Below are 20925 nucleotides of genomic sequence, written 5' to 3'. Positions count from 1 at the left end.
ATAATAAAAAATATATGCCTCGTGGGGATATTGAAAATAAAATACTAACAGAATATGGTGCGTGCTGAACATCTCATATACCGAGGGAAGGGTAGGGGCTGTGCGGAGACTGACCGGCGGGTTCAGCGTAAGCTTCTGCAAATCCGCCTTTCTGGCGTTTACGTGTCGCCTGAGCGGCAGGCTGTAGATATTTTACTAGCCTCTCGGAAGTTTATGGATTGCCCTTTCTGGCTAGCTTTGTAGATATGCCATGCCTCTGTATACCGTAGGTGCTTTATGTTACGAACTGTTTGTATTAGTCTTGCTTGGGCCCATTCGGCTTGGACTTCCTGGGGATCTGCTAGGACATAAGTCGCCAGCGCTGTGCAAGGCTGTTCGTTTCTTATGTTTCTTTGATGTTCCGCTAGCCTTTCCTTGAGTGATCTTCTGGTGGCACCAATGTAAAATAAACGAAAACAAATTCAGCCTCGAGATCAAACTCGAACAAGAAAATGATAAATTTATACATTTCCTAGATTTATCTATACAGCTGGATAGCCAAGGAGTTTTCCACACTAAAGTATACAGAAAGCCCACTTACAACCCGATATTCATCCCATGGAACTCGCACGACCCGCCAGCGTATAAACTCGCAGCATTCAGAGCGCTCGCCGCTCGAGCACACACACACTGCAGTAGCACCCAAGACGAAAATAAGGAGATGAATTACATCATGAAGCTAGCTAAGAAGCACGGGATCAGTCACAAAGCCATCACTAGCCTCACCACGACACACACTAAGAAGAGAAACCTCCTAAACACAGAGGAGTTTACGTTGATGGACTATAGAGCGGCACTGAGCAGCATATATAGACGCATAGGAAATGCTACAAACAAAAGAATAATATACAAAAGGAGTCCCACTATATACCAACTATTAAGAGCTGATAAAGATCCCCCGGACACTAATTCCCTCCCGGGAGTTTACAAAATCCCGATTATGGACGCACGGAGGCAGAATAAATTATTTTACATTGGTTCCACCAGAAGATCACTCAAGGAAAGGCTAGCGGAACATCAAAGAAACATAAGAAACGAACAGCCTTGCACAGCGCTGGCGACTTATGTCCTAGCAGATCCCCAGGAAGTCCAAGCCGAATGGGCCCAAGCAAAACTAATACAAACAGTTCGTAACATAAAGCACCTACGGTATACAGAGGCATGGCATATCTACAAAGCTAGCCAGAAAGGGCAATCCATAAACTTCCGAGAGGCTAGTAAAATATCTACGGCCTGGCGCTCAGGCGACACGTAAACGCCAGAAAGGCGGATTTGCAGAAGCTTACGCTGAACCCGCCGGTCAGTCTCCGCACAGCCCCTACCCTTCCCTCGGTATATGAGATGTTCAGCACGCACCATATTCTGTTAGTATTTTATTTTCAATATCCCCACGAGGCATATATTTTTTATTATTATTGTTCACTGTTTGTTATCTATCTTTACATTATTCTCCTGTATCGTATTATTTAATACTCATCGACGTAGAGATGGCGCATGCCATCCTATTTAAATGTTCTTCTTAAAACGTTCCAAACGAGCGGCCGTTACTGCTAAACGTTCTTATGTTCGATTTTTTCGATGTTCTAACCTGAAGAAGGTCGTTAAACACGATCGAAAACGTTAGTTAGATTCTTTTAAACAAGGCTGCTTATATAAGGTGGTACGAGTTGGGTATAGATATGACAATAATAAATGTTTTATTTTTCTCCTATTCTGATTTGTGATAGTCATGTTTCTATATGTTCCATTTTATGTTCTTTCATGGAACCTTTTTAATTGATTGTTCAGTTCCCATTTTGCTGTAGAGGACAAACATATGAAAAATTGACAGTTAGTTTTTAATAGATTTTTTAAGTTAGTTTTTTGAAGCATTATTGTGTAGAGAGGGCAATGCTGGAAACTTACCAGTTTTTAATGTACAAGCCTAGTCCCTATATTTTAACCAATAATGATTTTATTTAATTAAAGCATATTCTGTTTGATAGACATAAGTATAAATATCTTATAAGATTGATTAAAACATGGATTGATATATAGAAATGAATTGGAAAAGAGTGACTGGCAACATGTTTCATGTGTCATCAATACTTTTGGGAAGAATTGTGACGGAAGCATATACTTCTGCAGCACATAGATGTTTTATGTTTTCAAAAAAAATAACTTTGGATAAAGGAAAAACTATTCAAGTACTTCATAATAAAGTGCAAGTTGCAAAATTTTCAGATAAGCTACTTGTACAGTACTTGATTTGAAAGTTTTTTTAAATGAATAATCTTGAAAATATAGTAAATGCATTTTGTTAGTTTGTTTTTTTTTGTAAAAATGACCATACTTTCTTAAGAAGTTTTTCATTTAAAGTAAATGATACTAGTTATGGAATTCATAATCCAAAGTTTAACAAATTTTATTTATTTTTCTTTACAAAGTATACATATATCAGAATCACTTAGCTTTTAGATAAATGCAAATGTTCTTAACATGAACTATTGAAATCTAATGAAACATTACTCGAGATTAAGCTGAAAATTCAAAATGTAGTCAGAGTTTAAAAATAAAATATATTTGTTTAAACTTAAACTTGTCATCTTTTTATCATGACAGTGTTATGTTCACAAATTGTTAGATCACAAATAAATATGATTATGCAACAAAAGTTTTTCTGGAAAATCTGTTATATCTGACATGTTTTCAGTTTTTACACAAATAAAATTTCATTTGTTTTGTTCTCTTAGAACAATGGGAGCATTGTATACGGACAGGACACTTTGTTTTCCTGGTATCGTTGCTACTATAAACGATGTAATTCAATTAGTTGTTTACAGTAATCTGTCCAGAGCTTTTCAAATAAAATATTTTTAACCTGATTCTTAATGGTTACTATCTGTATAATAACCATAAGCATACACCAGAAACATATCATCATTATTCTGTCATGTATTCTACCTATATGGAAATTTTTCTTGGACTATATTATACCATATTTTAATGGGTGTTGCACTTTTCATCGTTCATATTCGATATAAAAATCTCTTATTTGCCTGAAGACAACGGAAAATACATTCGTCGAAAATTGCTCAGAAGGAAAGTATTTGGTAATGCCACACACAGTGAGTTCTACTTCTTATTGATATTACTTGGCGTGAATAGCATACTAGACTATATTAAGAAATGGAAACTGTGGAAAAACCTCTTCTACAGCATGCTGAAATTAAAGAAACAGTGGCAGAAACTACATGCCCAACTATGGTTTCTTTTAAAGTGCAGAACACATAATGTTGTTCCTAAGTGCATTTTACTTAAGTATAGGGAATTTTCTCCATGTCTATGAGAGACTCTTCCAAGTGTGGGAAAAAACGCTTCTTGCAAAACTAATTAGAAACAAAGGTTCCTTGCAGAAAACAAGCTTAACCTCTATGCAGTGCATCTGCAATTTAACAACAGCTGTGACCCAGCTACACTTTATGATCAGTTGGGCAAAATACAGAGCATAGTGGCCAGAGCAACAAAACTTCTACAAAAGAAATTAGACAGCAAATTTCAATAGTTGCTACATTCCATGTGCAAGCAACACAAAGTGGTGGTGAGCATCCCATATTACAATTATATGGATCAGATAGTGCCTACTGCAGTACATGAAGTTCTACAACATGGTCCCAAATACATCTCTTCTCTTAACACCAATCTTGGCCAGTTGGTCCTGGCATCATTGGCATCAGTCGAGTCGTGTCAGGCAACAACCAAATATTCACAAATGAAGTTGTCGATAATTACAAAGCTTGTAATGGCAAAACAAGCACCTGACGAGTCCAAACACCATGTAGACTGCCAAACTGTTACACATTTCCTCACCAAAACTGACTTAAGGCTTCTAGTCTCGGACAAAGACAAGAGGTTCATACTGTGTAAAAAAGATGATTATCTCCTTAGAGCCAATGAGTTTCTCTCCCTGTCACATTCCTCAGTGATAAGTGAGGATCCTACACCAATGATCCTACGAAAAACAAGGAGAATCATAGCCCTGCCAGGGGTAGTGTTGTCCCTAACTGGGTGCCTTGACCCCCACCCAATGTTGCATGTCCTAGATTATTTTTTGAGCCAAAAACACACAAGATGGACTGGCCATTACAACCACTAGTCAACAAGAAGTCTCACCCCACCTACTTTTTAGAAAAAGCACTCTCTAAGTTTCTACATCAGTTGATTCCAGACTCAATGTATGTTACCCCTCATCCTTGGTCGCTAAATCCACCATCACTGCAAGCATTGGTATGGTGCAAACAAGCTCCTACACATGATGCAATACAATGTAACACCTCCTACATCTTCTATAAACTAGATGTGGTGGCCTTGTATCCTTCGGTGCCAACATTTGAAGTTGTAATGCTGGTCAGTTTGCTATTCCTTAGGAAGGGCTTTAGTGCCCAGCAGATATTGGATATACGTGATGCACTGTTTTTCATCACTGAACACAATTATTTTCGTTTCAACCAAAAGATTTATTTACAAAACAAGGAGTCCCCATGGGTTCCCCTTTATCTGCCATTCTAGTGGAGTTTGTCATGAGAGAAATCGAACATAGAACATTTGATTTCCCCCTTACCATCCTTTATCCACTACTCTACTTACGTTACTTGCATGATATCCTCATAGTCTGGGAGAGCACTGATGAAACCTTTTGTACCATCATGCACCAAGTCTCTAATATATATCCTCCATCAATTTTACATGGGAAAAGGAAAGTAATGTGGCTATAGCTTTCTTAGATCTGTGCATATATAGATCCTTGGAAACACTACTATTCTCGATTCAACACAAGTTTAATATGCTACCATACAACATCATCCCAGCAAATGGTTTCCAGCCTGCATGTTATGTTGATGCTGCCATCGCTACCCTACTGAGAAGAGCATTCTTGCTGCCATCAACTCAAGAGCTTACAAACAGTGAATTAAACAACATTAGCTTAGTGGTACGTGCAGTGGGTTTCTCACATGCTAAGTACACACATGTACTCAACAGAGTCAAGAAGATGCTGTTTCCAAACACCATGTTAGCTAACAGGAGGGAAGTTACACAGCAATACCATACCTCGGTCCACTTTCTCTACACATTTGCCACATATTTAGACAACATGGTCTGCTTCTGCCCCTTTCTCTGTTACCTCTAGCTTGTGCAGACTCCTCTGCAATGACAAATAAGTTCTCTGTCTTTGAGACGTCAGGAATTTACATGGTTCCATTGGAAAATCCTGTAATGTGGAATAATACAAGGTACATTGAGGCCACAGCAAGAATGTTGGCCACCCGTGTGACCGAACACCAGGATGATGTGGCAAAAGGAAGGTGCAACACTGAACTTGCAAGAAGGGTGCGTGAAATGAATTACAACCCGTTATGGGCCCACTCTGCTATACTCAGGGCCTGCAGTGACCGAAAGCTCCTCTTTATATGGGAGTCGCTATACATAACAACCTTGGAAACGTGCAACGTACCTACTCTGGAACTGTCTAACATATGGATTGCCCTATACAAACGATTAAATGGCGATTTACATCATCTGTCACACCAATGATGGGAAACAGTACCACACATGCGCCATATTACATCACATTCATAACATTGTACGTATTTGAAAATCATAGCGGATTCATAGCGAATGTCGTCCAAAAAATTGTTTTATTTAAATTTGTATGTGTTCCTTTCTGTTTTGATCATTCATATTTGATATAAAAATCTCTTATTTGCCTGAAGACGACGGAAATACATTCGTCGAAAGTGCTTGGAAGGAAAATATTTGATAATGCCGCACACAGTGAGTTTTACTTATTGATATTACTTGGCGTGAATAGCATACTAGACTATATTATGTAATTTGTTATTTTACATCCAGGGCACATTTAACTTATTTTACAAATTTTGTTCTATACTGACACAATGAAGTGACTTCTTTCAAACACTTGGCATTCATCTTTTTATTCAGTTAGAACGCTAGTTACAAATTGCATTTCGGGCGTTCGCCTCTCTTCAGCTAACTTAAAAGTACAATTAAATAATTAATTTTTCAATGCAACTAATATTAAAATTTGTGATAGTTGCTTGTGATTACATCATCAATAGATCCTGTTTGAAGCTTTCAGAAAATTGTTGTATATTCTCATATTATGTTTTTAGTCTTTCAATTTCATACACTAGAAATTTGATGAGAAAATGTTTTATACTTAAAATGACAGAGTTTGATGCCAAATTCATATAGTACTGGACCAAATAACTGACTTCTAGAAATTTTGAATTACCAGAAAATTGGCTGTTTTTGAAACTAACTACTTTTGGATTTGACATATTGTAGTAAAGCTGTAGTCACTGGCTGCTTTGTTTTGATTTCTGTGGCATTGAATCATACAATACCATTTCCAGTGTGACTGCTGGCATATGGTGTGTTAAAAGCAATTTAATTTTTTATTTTTCATTGTTTATATTATATTTTAAGTATATATAGTCTGTGTCCAAAAAACCAGAAAATTACAAATTTGGACTACTACTGGTTCCAAGCATGCTGCTCATTTCATCCAGTACTGCATTCCTTTTCATAACTGAATTTAAATAATATGAATTTAAATGAAATCATATTACCTTCATCTACTAAAAAGATAATTTTTTTGTGTAGTCTTTAGAAACAATAAAAAAAATTTAATAAATACTGGTATACCTCGAGTTACGTCGTTCTCAATTATACGTCGTTTATCAAAAAAGTATATGGAAAAATAAAAATCAAGTTTAAGTCATTTTATTCAACTTTACATTCACCTGCCACAAATATTGAAGTCGTAATATCACTAGAAAAGCGTTAAAAGCACATGAAATCATATTAAAATATGTACATTTACAGTAAATGTTAATATAATCATGTAAGTTTTCAGCACCTCATAAGTTATATAAAATTTAAATTTAAGTGTAATTTTCAAAAATCATAATTAATGAAATTAAATCAAAATTAGACTTTTCTTACATTTTTAACAAATTTTTAACGAAACATGAAAACATCTGTGTTTCTGTGTTGTCGTCTTATTTAGCGGTCTTTAAGTGTTCATTATTGGTGTTTTCCACCATAGTTTCGATTTACGCCGTAACTACACAAGTAAATTCGATTTACGTTGTTTTTCGACTTGCGTCGCCTCTCCTGGAACCAATTATTGACGTAAGGCGAGGTATACCTGTAATAATAATAATTGAAAATTACAGGTTATTACTAAATATGCACTGTATAAGATCTTGTATACATGTTAGTTAAATTTGTATTTTATTTTAATACATAAAAAAATCATAAAATAAATATTTTTTCATCAGAGAAATTAAACAACATATAAGTATGTTTGAATACCATCTTTGTGATCTCCAGAAAAATCAAATTATGTGTAATAAGTCAATATCAAGAGTTTTAATTCTGGGAAAATGTTTAAGATAATTATAGATTTGTAATCAATTTTGTATGTCAGGCAAAATAAAACTAATTATTGTTTGTATAACCATGTCACTTAATTACAAATTTTCTAGACAGATTTGCCAATTAAAAGCAATGATGATTAATCTAGAATAGTAAGATTTATAAAATAGAGTAGAATCTCACTGATTCAGACTAAGTGATGGAAAGCCTATTCTGAAGTAGTGAAAGACTGAATTAGCAAGATTATTCCTCAAATGCATATTAGATAGTCAAAATGTATACTTTATTTAAAGGAATTGCTCTTGTCACTGCCAACATCTACCCATTTGAGCTTACAAAAGATTCTAATTTTGTTTGCAGTTTCTTTTCTAACTGTTACGTGATCACATCTTAATGCATCTAAGAGTTAAAAGTTGTTAAAGTCTGGATTAAAATTGATAAATTCATTATTTAAAAATACATAATGCAAAATAGTAGTCTGAATTGGTGAAGCCCGAATTAACAAGGTTTTACTGTATAGCTTATTATTATATTAAAAGTTTTCAGCACCTCATAAGTTATATAAAATTTAAATTTAAGTGTAATTTTCAAAAATCATAATTAATGAAATTAAATCAAAATTAGACTTTTCTTACATTTTTAACAAATTTCATGAAACTGTTCTTAGAGTTATAATTGTAGAATTTATATATAAATTAATTAGTTTGCTAACATTTTTATGAATTGTTTGTTATAGATTTGAAATTAGGAACAAAAAAATGAAATTGTTTATTTTAATTCTTAGATATTGAGAATTAATGGAAATAACTTAATATATATAACTGATATAATTGTAAAGTATTGAATCAAATATATTTTATATTGGTAAAAATAATATTGTGGTGATTTTATTACACTAAATGTAATGTCCCATTGATATAATTTAAAAGCAGCTGTACAGTTTGACAAATTTGTTTTTAATTATTGGAATAAAGAGATCATTTAATGTTTTAAACAAATTGCCATTTTAGCTACCTTGGGAATTAACTCCAGATGAAGTGAGTCCAGAAACCACAGTTACAGAAACTGGTAAGTATATGAATATATTATTATATTGTTATTACTTATTCTGTGTTTAGTAATGTAATTATAACTATTGTCTATTTCATTTTCTGCATCTTAGGAAACATTTTACTGTAAAGAAATGCAATTATATATATATTTTATATACTAAAATACTTATGGAAGAATTTTTAAAAAGTATAAAAATAAAAAGATGTGAAATAAGGAATATATATATATATATATATATATAATCGATATATATAATAAATCGATGCTCTACTGTGATGTATACGTAGAGCATCGATTATCTGACTCAATTGGGGACTGGGGTTGGTCAGATAACTGAAAAAACGGATAACCGAAAAGTATGAAAAAATACATTATTAGTATAGTATATTAGTATATCCCATGTAATTAGTATATTAGTATATCCCTATTAAAGTAGCCAAGATATAGCCAAATATTGTAGTGCCACATCACTAGTGGACATTTGAATTTGTCGACTAGAACGTGGTCGGTTAACCGATGTGACGGTTGATCGGGGGTCAAATAATCGATGCTCTACCGTATGTATATAAATAATATAGATATTTTTTTTAAATGAGGAAAATATATAAATATATTTTTTTCCCGGTACAAATTTTTTTTCGAATGAGATTATATTTATAAAACTTCTTATGTTTAGTGTTATATTTCCACTTGTATGATTAAATTTTATTTTTTTAAAAACATCTGAAATAACTTAAATAAAACTTAAGGTTTTACAACCTGACAAATCCTTTCATTAATCTTACACATCTGCTTTGATTTTTTTCGGTCTTATGAGAACATTGGGGAAGTCACATCATAATAAACTTCTTTACTTGTTGTAAGTGTGACAATAGCAGAATGATTCTGGATTATTGTGACAACTCATGTTGCTACATGAGTAATTGAAGAGTAGACAAGAAAAGAACGTTTTATGTATTATACTTGACATCTGTTTCTGATATAATACAATGTGTGGATAATAAGTTGACATATATTTATTGCATATCATATAAATGTTATAATTACAAAATACTAACTTTTCTTTGTTAAAAATAAAATAAAATGTTGCAGGTTTGAATCTTTTTTAAATTTTTTCTAATTTGCAATACAGTACATAAGGAACATGGAAAAATCAACTTGGATATTAACCAATGAGCTCCAGCCTCTGATCACTTAGTTGTGGCAAGTTACTTTTGGTTTCTTATTCATTTGTTAAACATGTCACTACCATTATAAACAATGTTACGGAAACTTCCTGTTCTTGTATTGGAATACGAGAAAGTTTGCTATAGTAGTTGTTAAATGCATGATTCTCTACAATTAATGCATGCTATAAAAAACACAATGGAAAAGTCATTCTGCCTTCTAGTGAGAGAAAAATAAAGTAAAATTTATACATTGCTTGACATATTAAGTGAAAAGTGCTCACATTGTTAGGGAATGTGCCGATTGATTTAACTGAAGCGACATCACATGTGACATTGCTCTCAAGTCGATTCTTTTTATAGACAGACTATAATAGTTGCATCTAGAGTACCTAGATATAGTATTATAACATACAGTATAACATACTTGAGGAAATCAAAGGAGGCCATTTCTGGCTCTCCTTATAATCAAGATTTCACCATCATTGTGTTATTGTAGCATATAGAACTTTTTATTTTTTCAAGAGACTAATGTTTATACTCTATAACAAGAAAAAATGGATAATTAAAAATGGTATTTAGATAAATTTTGTTAGGTCCAGCTTTGAGATATAACTAGTATATAATGTATGAATAAACTAGCATATTTTATGTGTCAGAAATGTGCAAAATTTTTCATGATAACAAAGTTATAAAAGAATAAACCAATATTATTTTACTACCAATGCACTGTTTACAATCAAAAAGTTACATCACAGTGTCAATAATGCCATCTGATAGAAGTGAACTTTTCTAGAACCTGTTTCTGAAAATGGTTGATACACTGTGTTCTAGACACTATTGTAGTGCATATGTTTTGTTCCAATAATAGGCTGACCAATAAGTTTTACTTGACCAACTTTCATTGATGCCCATTTTCACCTGTTAATGACCACATATTAGCCTATTGCATCAGAATTTTATGGTTCACTCCACATCTATTCTACAGCAAAATTTCTTATTCACATGAAAGACCTGATCACCAAACATGAATTTTTTTACTCTTGAAAATGATATAATTCTATCAAGACTTGTAAATCAAATATTTGGAAGTAAAAAATAGTGTACAGGTATCCCTCATATAACACAGTACTTCTACAACATGGTTTTACTCTAACACTGTTTTGGAAATCTTCTGTACAAAATTTCTGTTTTCAAGTGTAAAATTCATTATTTGGTATTTTGTTTTATTCAAGCAAGCATGCATGCATGTTATCTCAAATTCGCCCATGGATTTTAGAATACTGAAATTTTCAAATTATTTTGTGCTTTTTGTCAGGCTTACTTTAATGAAAACTGATAGGACAAGGAAGAAAAATTGCACTAACTTTCCTATCAACCAGGTGTCATTGTCATTGCCTTCAGACTTTAGCCCTTAAGATTGTCACTGTGTTTTATTTTTATAGATTAATCTTCATATTTATTAAACATTTTTAGGCAAGTGATAAACTTTTTTTTAACCATAGATATTACTTATCTACGAATGATGACTTCATTTGTAAAAACGACAAACAAAGTATGGTAGTATCTCGGTACTTGAACAATTTTGGTATTTGAACGCAAATTCTGGAGAAAAGTCGCTTGGTACTTGACTGATCAAATGCAAGCTGCTAGAACAAATTTTCAATTAATAGCATATTTTTATTTCGTCAGCCATAAAAATATAAAATATGAAAATGTTGTCTGATCAAGATCTACAAAGAAACTGAGATGACTACAATACTTTGTAAAAAGAAAATGAGCTAGTTTAGCTAAAATTAATATTAATGCATAATACAGTACTTTTAATTGTTATTGTTTGTTAGTTATTGATTGGAAATAAATTATTGATTGCTTTAATAAACATATTTCTTTTAGTAATGAAAAAGAATAGTGTACTTTTGCTAACTTCTGGAACCTAATCCTATGTTTTGCATTAGTCCTTTGTTTTGTATAGCATGGATTTGCATAACACGGCACATTTTTCGGAATGTAAGCACCTGTATATACTTAGTTGTTGTTGTCTTCTTGTCCTTATTTCAATTAATATTAATATTATATTTGTCAACGTGGACTTAAATTATTAGTAGGACAGCTAAACTGATGTAAGCAAAACGCAGAAAGTTGGGTGCTAGTTCACACGGAAAAACAGTCTTTCTTTATTTAGGCTCCTGTTTTTCTGTGTGAACTAGCACCCAACTTCCTGCGTTTTGCTTACATCAGTTTAACTGTCCTACTAATAATTTAAGTCCACGTTGACAAATATAATATTAATACCTGTATATACTTCTTGGGACTATCCTAAATATATGTATAAAGTTTCATGCAAATCAGTTTACTTGTTCTCATGTGATACTTGAACAGACAGACATGAATTCAATTTTATATATACAGACAAGTGGTATCTGGCTTCACTTTGAAAAATTATGCCCTTATATGCCTTAGAAATATTGATGTCATCTTTTTCAACTGTAAATCTGTCATTGCTGATCAGTCTTCTTGGCATAGTTAACATAATTTTTTAGTCCAGCCTCCTTTTATTTAAAAGGAGGCTGGACTAAAACATTGTTTTCCAGAATAATGATTTGGAATATCATTAACCCCAGGTCCAGTAAAAGGAGTTAATGGACTTGTAAATGAAATGGTTTCAATACGTTGCCATGATAATAGCTTTGTTCTATAAACATCTGCACTTGATGTAATAAGCATTAGTATCCTCTATTTTTAAAATAATTGTGTGCTTGTTTGAATTCTGCCTGAAAGTCATTTGGAACATCACTGTATTGATAATCGATAGGTATTGCAGTTGCTTTACTGCTTTTATGTAGATCTTGTTTTAACTTATCAACCTGGTCTTTAAATTCAGAAAATGGTTTATTATGCAGTTCCTGGGTTAACTGTTTGTCTTTTGCAATATCAGTCAGATTTTTAACGAAAGAGGTTTTGTTTTTGCCTTTTGCTATCTGTCCATCACTATAGCTCTTCTGCTTTGGATTTAACCTCTCGCAAAAGTGTTTTAAATTATCATAATCTTTGTTACTTAAGATCCTTTTAGCAAATTGCTTATTAGTTGCTGCAAGTTAAATCCTTGTAATTAATGTCTAAAAGATATCCTTTAGCTATTGATTTATTGATAATATCCTTAGTTTTTCCTCATAGAGAAGGTCAACTTTAACATCATTTTCTTCAATTTGTTCAGTCATTTTTACTTCTTATTAATATCATATATAATAGTCATAGTTTCTGTCAGGGATTTCAAGAAGCTTGAATGTGCTTTCCTGTTACATTGACAACCATATCTGTTGCAAACCCACACCAAATAGTAATATAATCTTAATGCAAGGGAACTTGCATGTTAACATGTTTTCATCCTGTAGGCCTTTTTGTATTGTGCTATCACCTGTTGGTCAAAAAGAAATAAAATTTTTTATTCATGCATCATCTTTCCCATAATTGCATTAAGACATTTACCAAGTTCTGCTGCAGTTCACCCAGCAGATTGCCCTCCACAATATTTCAAGTACTGTCAGTTTAATTGTACTCATCGTATACAACTTTTTAATACACACAAAGTTTTTATAACTATCAGTTGTAAATAGCTGTTACTTGTATCATGATATGTATACAGTAGAACCTCTATTATCCGGACTAATTGGGAATGAAGGTAGTCCGGATAAGGAAAAATCCGGATAATTGAAAAAAAAAAAAATAATTGACAGTGCATATAGCAGACATGGGCAAATGCGGCTCTTTTTGAGTTACATGCGGCTCTTGCTGAGTGTTAATTTCTGTTTTTTATTATTGTTTTTACAATTTTATTTTTATAATTTTATGAAAAGATGTTTGTTAAAAAAATTAAATATTTGTTTTATATTATATTTATATTATATGATAAAATCGCGCGCTTTACCATACTATCCGCCACGACAGTACAGAACTGCGGCTCCCATGCATTTTGCAAAACCTACATTTTGGCTCCTACTGAACTCTTGCTTGCCCACCCCTGGCATATAGTATGAATAATTTTTATTTGTCTAGATTTACATATAGCTTCAATATTAAATTATTTTTTATTAAGAAATTCAATTAACGATTTTTGTTTAAAGCTAGCTGTTCTTTTTGAAGCTGCTAAATAGCGAATACTTTTAAGACATATTAGTTGTCCTGAGTTACACTCTTCTTAGCTTTCAAACCACTTCATGGCAACATGTAAGCACTGAAAAACTTCAGAATGTGTAGGACCAATATATCTTACTTCGCAAATCTCTTTGTCTTCTCGATCTTGTTTATCTGAGGCAGATATTTCTTTAATTATTTTCTCATCATTCAAAATTTGGAATCCAGGATCGTTCGCATCACAATTTAACCACTCAGTTACATCTTCTTCGTCACATTCGGCACATATTGAAATTTGTGCTATTGCTTTCGCAATGTCTCCTATACCACTTTTTACTGTTACTGGAATTTACTAATGGTCTTTTCAAAATTTTGTTCCATGCATTCCATCACGTACATACATAAACAGTGTCGCAATTTGCCACGTGCAAATCAGCAAATTCGTACAATTTTTGTTTATGTTGAACAATCTGGATAATCGAAAATCCAGATAATGGAGGTCCGGATAATGGAGGTTCTACTGTATTTTATCCTAATATCATTTCTTGTGTTCAAACACGTACTTGAAATGAATGTTTTCAACAGTTTTTGAAATGTCATCTCCTGGTTAAAGACAGTCGTGTGAAAATTTGAACATCAAAATTCGACCAGATGGACAGTGGTTACGAAGAAACTGGCAAATTATTTTTGCAGATGAATAAAATTATCATATAAAATTTCAAATGCTGAATTTTCTATAAGTGATTAATTGCATATTAATTTGATTTTGGATATTTTATTGAGACATAAAATATGATGATAATGTTTTATTGAAAAAAAGCATTTTAAGAAAATTTTACATACAAAAAATAATTAAATATTCTGTCATTGATTACAAAAATTTATTCAAATACAAATACATTTAGGTGTAAAATGTTAAATTTTTGAATTTTATGTTGTGCACAGGTATATTCTATTTAACACCAATCTTCAACTTTGTGATAATAGCATTCAGCTCTTGAAAGTGCAAATTACAGTGCATTCAATGAAGAGTATATTTAACTTTTTTGGATATTTTTGGTCTGGTGACTAGTGGTGCTCATGCACAGTTAATCATCAATCCAGGGTTTTCATCAGAAGTAGTCAAAAAGTAAACAGGCATGTGACATAAAAACCAGTTTGTCTACATGCCAAAGCGATTATGTCAACTTTTTTGTACCAAGGTTAAGGGGGGATTAAGTTGAAACAAAAATAAAATTCAAGTTAAGGAAGTGTTACTTATTGAGAGTCTACTGTAAATTAACAGGTTAAGTATAAACTCAAATATAAATTCAACAAAATATGGATCAAGTTATCTGAAACCTTCTTTATATCCTTGGGTTATTCTCAGATTAGATTTATATGATTCAGTTAGTTTTGTAACTTATTGAATTATATAAATTAAGTCATTTGATTTAAATTAAAAGTATTAAATACATATACTCTTCCATTAAAATGGTATAGAATATAAATTGCAAATACTTTTGAATTAAACTACAAATATTTTTGTGATTTATTTCTTACCCGATAAAACAAAAACAAAAATCTTAAATACATGCTGATTTGAAAAATCAGTAGAAGTAAGATTCCTAACATTATTTAATATGATTTATAAAAATATTTACTATAAAAATGATATTAGTCATGCTTGTTTTAAAAAGTATATATTTTTAATAAAATAATTGTTATATTCATTCTAGATGACAATGTTGTTAACAGTGAAGCTGAACCAGAAACTGAATTGGTACAAGTGGCTACAGAACAGATGATCTATACTTCCACTCACTACCCATTTGTTGCAAATGTTTCTCATCCCGGAATGATGGCTATCAATCCTGCTTTTGTAACTCCTCCAGCAATCAGTGTCACTAATGTAAATCACTTTGCCAATCCGCAGCCATACTTCTTACCCCGCACAGCTATTCCATATCTTCGAGCATACGCCCAAGTTGGAGTACCTCTCATTACTTTACCGCAGCAGGGTGCACAGGATGTTACTGTTATTCCTCAACCACCCTATCATACACTTACTCCTGTACCTAATCCTGTAGTTAAAGTTGAACCTGAAGCCATTAGTGAAGGAAGGCAAAAGATACGTAATCACAATGATAAACAATACGTTCGTCGTGGTCGGAAGAAGCTACTTGCCAATAATAGTTACTCCACAGAAGTCTCCAGTGCCATTGACCCTTATCATCAAGGGACAATAATGGCCGAGACGACCACCATACACAGTGACACTGGTGGAGAACATCTTCCTCCATCCATGACCCATACACCTCTTGTGCCTTTTTCAGCATTTGCTGTAACTGGTGGAGCATTACATATAGCTGCACCAACGCCAGGATATCATCCAGGCATAACTCCTTTACCCTATTCTCATCTTCCCAGTCCTCAAACTCCCTCAACCCCTGTATTCTATGTTCCTGTTTACAATCCACCATATGGATATATCCAACAGCCTACCTCTGGTCAACCTGTACTCACTACTATTCCTGCTGGCATGCCTTGTACGCCTAACGGATGTGGTACCATGACTGGGGAATCACTCGATGCTTGTTCGGATGCACAAAATGATGTTATACAGACTGCTAATCAAAAAAATGTTAGTATCAGGGAATTGAATGATAATGGGGATGAACATAAAAAGAAATCATCAGTGAGTGAAGATGGTAAAATGGATGCAAATGTACCATCAGAAGAGGGTACTTCACCTGTGTATAGTGAACAGACTGGTGTAGGACAAAATACCCCTGCTGATCGTCTAACAAATGACATTTCTAGGTTAAATTTAAATGAAAATGATATGAAAGGAAATCTTTCATTACAAGAAAATGGTGGTTCTCTAACATCGGATATATCTCATCGATCATGGGCTGACTTGTTCAGAAATGAAGAAGAGATGATGGATGCCATCAATGGCATGGATCACCCGTCCGAAACTTCAACTGGTGAAATAATTAACTGTGAAACTAGCAGAATAAATAAAATAAAAAATTCAAATTCTCTACCACATGAAGATGAACTAGCTAATAGTGAGAAAGAGACTGATTAATACAGGTTAACAATATAAAGTGTGATGTCACGCATATTTGTTATCGCTGCATGTGCACTAGTTTTGGTCCAGTGTTTATCTTAATGTACACAAATTGTTCACGCCTTTTATTGATTACTCAAAGAATGTTTTAAAGGTTTTGCAAATTATCGTTTATCACAACAACTGGAAAATACCATTTGTGTTCCAGATTAAAACAGGGAAGTTACATTAAATATTTGTAGAAGTATTAAAACATTTTGAATAATTATTGTAATACTAATAATATCAATTAAGAATTTTTATCTAAAATGTGTATATAGTACAATACGAGAATAGTTATTGAAATATAGCTATAAATTACTACTACTGTCAAATTTGATAACAAAACTTTGCCTAATACAGACAAGTTACGTATTGCTGCTAACTAACATATTTGGTTTCGTAATATCTACATTATGAAACTGCAAATTGGTCAAAGTCAGAAAAATTTGTGCCGTTTCAGTGTATTTGTGAAACAATGTACACTAGTCAATGTTCCAATAGTGTAAAAATATATATATATATTAATAATAATAATTTCTATGGGTTTTCTTATTTTAAATTTGGTTTTTGTCTGTAATATGACTAAATTTTGTGTTAATAAACGAAGCTTTCTTTATAGAAAGCGACTAGAAAACTCCTCGAGAAATAATTAGTGACATGTAACTCATTAATGCCGGTCATGCGAACTAAGCGGAGCAAGTTAATAATGATAAATAGAACAGTTTTGGAATTCATCTAAATTTGTCTTACTATTGCCACATCTACTGTTATATATATATATAAATACATATATATATATATATATATATTAGCAGATTGGAGAGTTTGAATGCCCGTTAGTCTTTCATTATGATATGAAACAGCTATGTAAATAAAGTGGAACATCGTCACCGTACTTCCATGTTTTTGTTTTTTTCTTGATTTTGAACATTGCACAATTTATTTGTGCCATTGACAGTGCTAGGAAAAAAAAGTAGAATTTCTAGAGAATTTATATTAAGACAAATTGACAAATTAGTTAAATTTTGTTATCGAGATAAAAAAAAAATATTCATATATTTGTTCATGTTAATAAGAATGAGGGAGTAGTATTTGCAGTCTACGTCAATTTTATTGTATTAGCTGATTTAAACTATTGAATGAAATTTTTGTATACTGGAGGAATCTTGTACGATTGTCGGGTGTCTTTTCCAGAAATGGATTCATGTTTTCGTGTAATCATAAGACTGTTAGATATTGTACAGAATTGTGGAACAGGTGGTTTTCCCCCCCTTTGGTTAAGCAAAAATCATCATCGCACCGAAGCATTACAGAAATATCATTTTATGTAAAGGAGAAAGAAAATTTGATCTTTACAAATTAGGACGTAGATAAAAGTTTATTTTCAGTCTGTGTTTCATCTAGCATACTGTGTTGTTTCTAAATTTTCATAACGAGGACGCCTGCCTAAGTTGATTTTTAAATTAGATTTCTTTCAAATGTTAGATGTTCCTTGAAAATCTGCTCACGCTTTTTTAAATTTATATTATTATATATATAATGTGTCTACGAACATCTACAATGTCGAATATAGCAAATTGAGAACTAAATAAAATAAAACGGATCGTCGTTTCTATCCCTCTTGTTGTTTCATTTTATGTCGTCAATTAGTTCAGCTTTTCCATTAATTTACTGAACGAATACACGAATACGTTAACATTTTAATCCATTGAAAATTGGTAAAAAAAAAATTAAAAATCTTTCTTTAATGGTGACCATTTGTGTATCGAAAACGCAGGAATTTACCCTGAGAGATCCAATTGGATACGAGTTTTTATTTTTAAAACGCCGAAAATCGGAAATGGTTGAAATCTTCGGTAAAGAATTATTGAAAGTAGCGCGCTTATTTTCATGTATACGAACTAATCGAGTTATATATATATATTTAACATGACGCTAGTGAAATGCAGAGTTAGCATACGTTTTATTTTTGCCACTGGGAATTTTTATATCGGAATTCCCATAATTAGTTTTTAATGCCCTGTGCCTGAGCAGTATTTCAAGGAGATGAACATATCTTGTTTGGTTTATGTAATTATCATCAATAATTCTAGCTCTAGAAAGCTCACTTTGTTATGGCAGCCCATGTAATTATGATGATGTTATTTGGAAATTTGTTGTGAAAAGTGCTGTAAAGGGAAAAAATGCCCTTATGTGGACTCTTGTGGATTTAAATAACAGCATCATAGGTAGTGTGTGCCTTCTGCCTGTTCCATTGCATCCGCTTCAATGGTTTGGGTTTTACATCTTCAAAATATTAGAAAAAAAATAAAGTGTTATCATAAAATGTTGTAATTATTGTGTTATTTCTTTTACACACCGGAAATTAATTACTGGTAAATCGTAAAAGAAAGAAAAGCGTTACAGTGGGTACACGCGAGTAAGTGGCTGAAAAATGAACGGGAAAAAGCCAAACTTTCAATTAAATATTTACTTGTGTCAATAATTCTTATATTGAGTTAGTGTTGACTGAAAATATGTGAAGCCATGCGTAAAAATTAATTTTTTAGGTGGCTAAATCTTGAGCCACACCGACTCGAATCTATATTTTTGTATTATTAATACAGTTGTTGCTTATCGAGAATATAAAATATTTACTTAGAACGGTGGTATAATAGAGATAACGCGACAAAGGTGAAAGTAGCGGCATTCATTTCAAAAAAAAAAAAAAAATGGAGGACTTCGTATAGTGTCAGCGAAAGACTCCCCCTGGTGGTAAAATTTTGAGAGTTATGACGTCAAGGGCGTCCGTTGTCGCCATTTTGTCAAAATATCTGTATGAAGACGGACAAATGTGAAATTGACGACATTTCTATAATTTTATGGATCAAATGTTAAGAGGTAATTAGATTGATTAAGTAAATAGCAATAGGTTAAGAATGTGTTACAAAATATGAAAATATATTAGTGCGGATGAATAAGTGGATGCCTTATTGATCCCCTGGGCGGAATGATACTGGATTTCGCCCATTGCCCTTATATGGACCTGTACCCGGACGCCATCTTCTCATAGTTGTGTTGGAAAAAGACGGTGTTTCTCGTGTTATTGTTACAGTTTTTCGCTGCTATTTGTTAATGAACGTTGTCTGAAAGAGATTTCGTTCGCTGATGTTAACAATTGATTCTTTCTTTACTCTAAAATAGTAATATTCGGTGTACGAATTTCGCCTTATGAACTCTCATATGAATGAATGTTTTCAAAAGAAAGTTATTTATTAAATGAAATAATGAATATAATTTAGGAGCTAATATGTAATTTATTTTCTTTCGTTAATAATTTTTTGATTAAGATTGAAGAAGAAGAAGAAATTTTTTGCATTTGTTGTTTTCTGCTTTTGAGTACTTCATGTGAATTCTTTAAGCAAATTAGCAGATAGACAAGCTATTTATTTACATAACTTACAGATTTTTAATGAAATTTAAAGTGATAACTAATATATATAATGGTATACCTGCTACACCTGTTAAGATATGATATTGTGTGTTAAAAATGATTAAGGTTACCTATTTTGAACTGATTTTAGTATATTGTCTAAATCAGGTGTTCTCAACCTTTTCTTTACCCATGGACCCCTTTTCCTCTTAATTTTTTTTTTTGTGAATCCCCATAGACATTGCACAGAAAAAAAACCTTATATTTTTTGTTACATTGTTTCAAATTGAAAAAATATTTTAATACTGAAGCTCTGAATTTCATAAAAAGTAACTACCGTATTTATGAACTAGCACTTTTAATACCTCTTACCTTGTTAAGATGGAGTTTTGCACAGAACTGGAGGTTAGGGTTAAAATAAACTGATTACCTTTATCTTAAAGATTAGGGTGGGAGGCTATAAAGTTTATAGCCTCCCTTCGTAATCTTCAAGATCTGGAATAAAGTGACATGACGCTGATGGGGTTCCTAACAGACCCCGGCTTTATAATCTCTCTTTGACCTTTGTAAGTGAGATATATATG

General features: G+C 32.5%; 2 protein-coding genes across 2 annotated transcripts in view; both read left to right on the top strand.

Annotated features, from left to right (window-relative positions):
- LOC136968147 (uncharacterized) overlaps positions 1–17438 on the top strand; it is a 55590-nt gene extending 38152 nt beyond the window's left edge. Inside the window, exons 3-4 of the mRNA XM_067262107.1 lie at positions 8490–8547; positions 15551–17438. Coding sequence (XP_067118208.1) covers positions 8490–8547; positions 15551–16905 — 1413 coding nt within the window. The 3' untranslated portion in view covers positions 16906–17438. The remainder of the gene's footprint in view (positions 1–8489; positions 8548–15550) is intronic.
- Positions 17439–19645: 2207 nt separating this feature from the next.
- The window catches only part of LOC136968138 (zinc finger protein 236-like), a 56931-nt gene continuing 55651 nt past the window's right edge, over positions 19646–20925 (top strand). Inside the window, exon 1 of the mRNA XM_067262097.1 lies at positions 19646–19809. The gene's annotated coding sequence lies outside the window, so the exon portion shown is untranslated. The remainder of the gene's footprint in view (positions 19810–20925) is intronic.

The sequence above is a fragment of the Centruroides vittatus genome, unplaced genomic scaffold (genome assembly GCF_030686945.1).
Source record: "Centruroides vittatus isolate TY-2023 unplaced genomic scaffold, ASM3068694v2 contig_1401, whole genome shotgun sequence".
Taxonomy (NCBI): domain Eukaryota; kingdom Metazoa; phylum Arthropoda; class Arachnida; order Scorpiones; family Buthidae; genus Centruroides; species Centruroides vittatus.
This window is presented reverse-complemented; position numbering and strand designations above follow the sequence as displayed.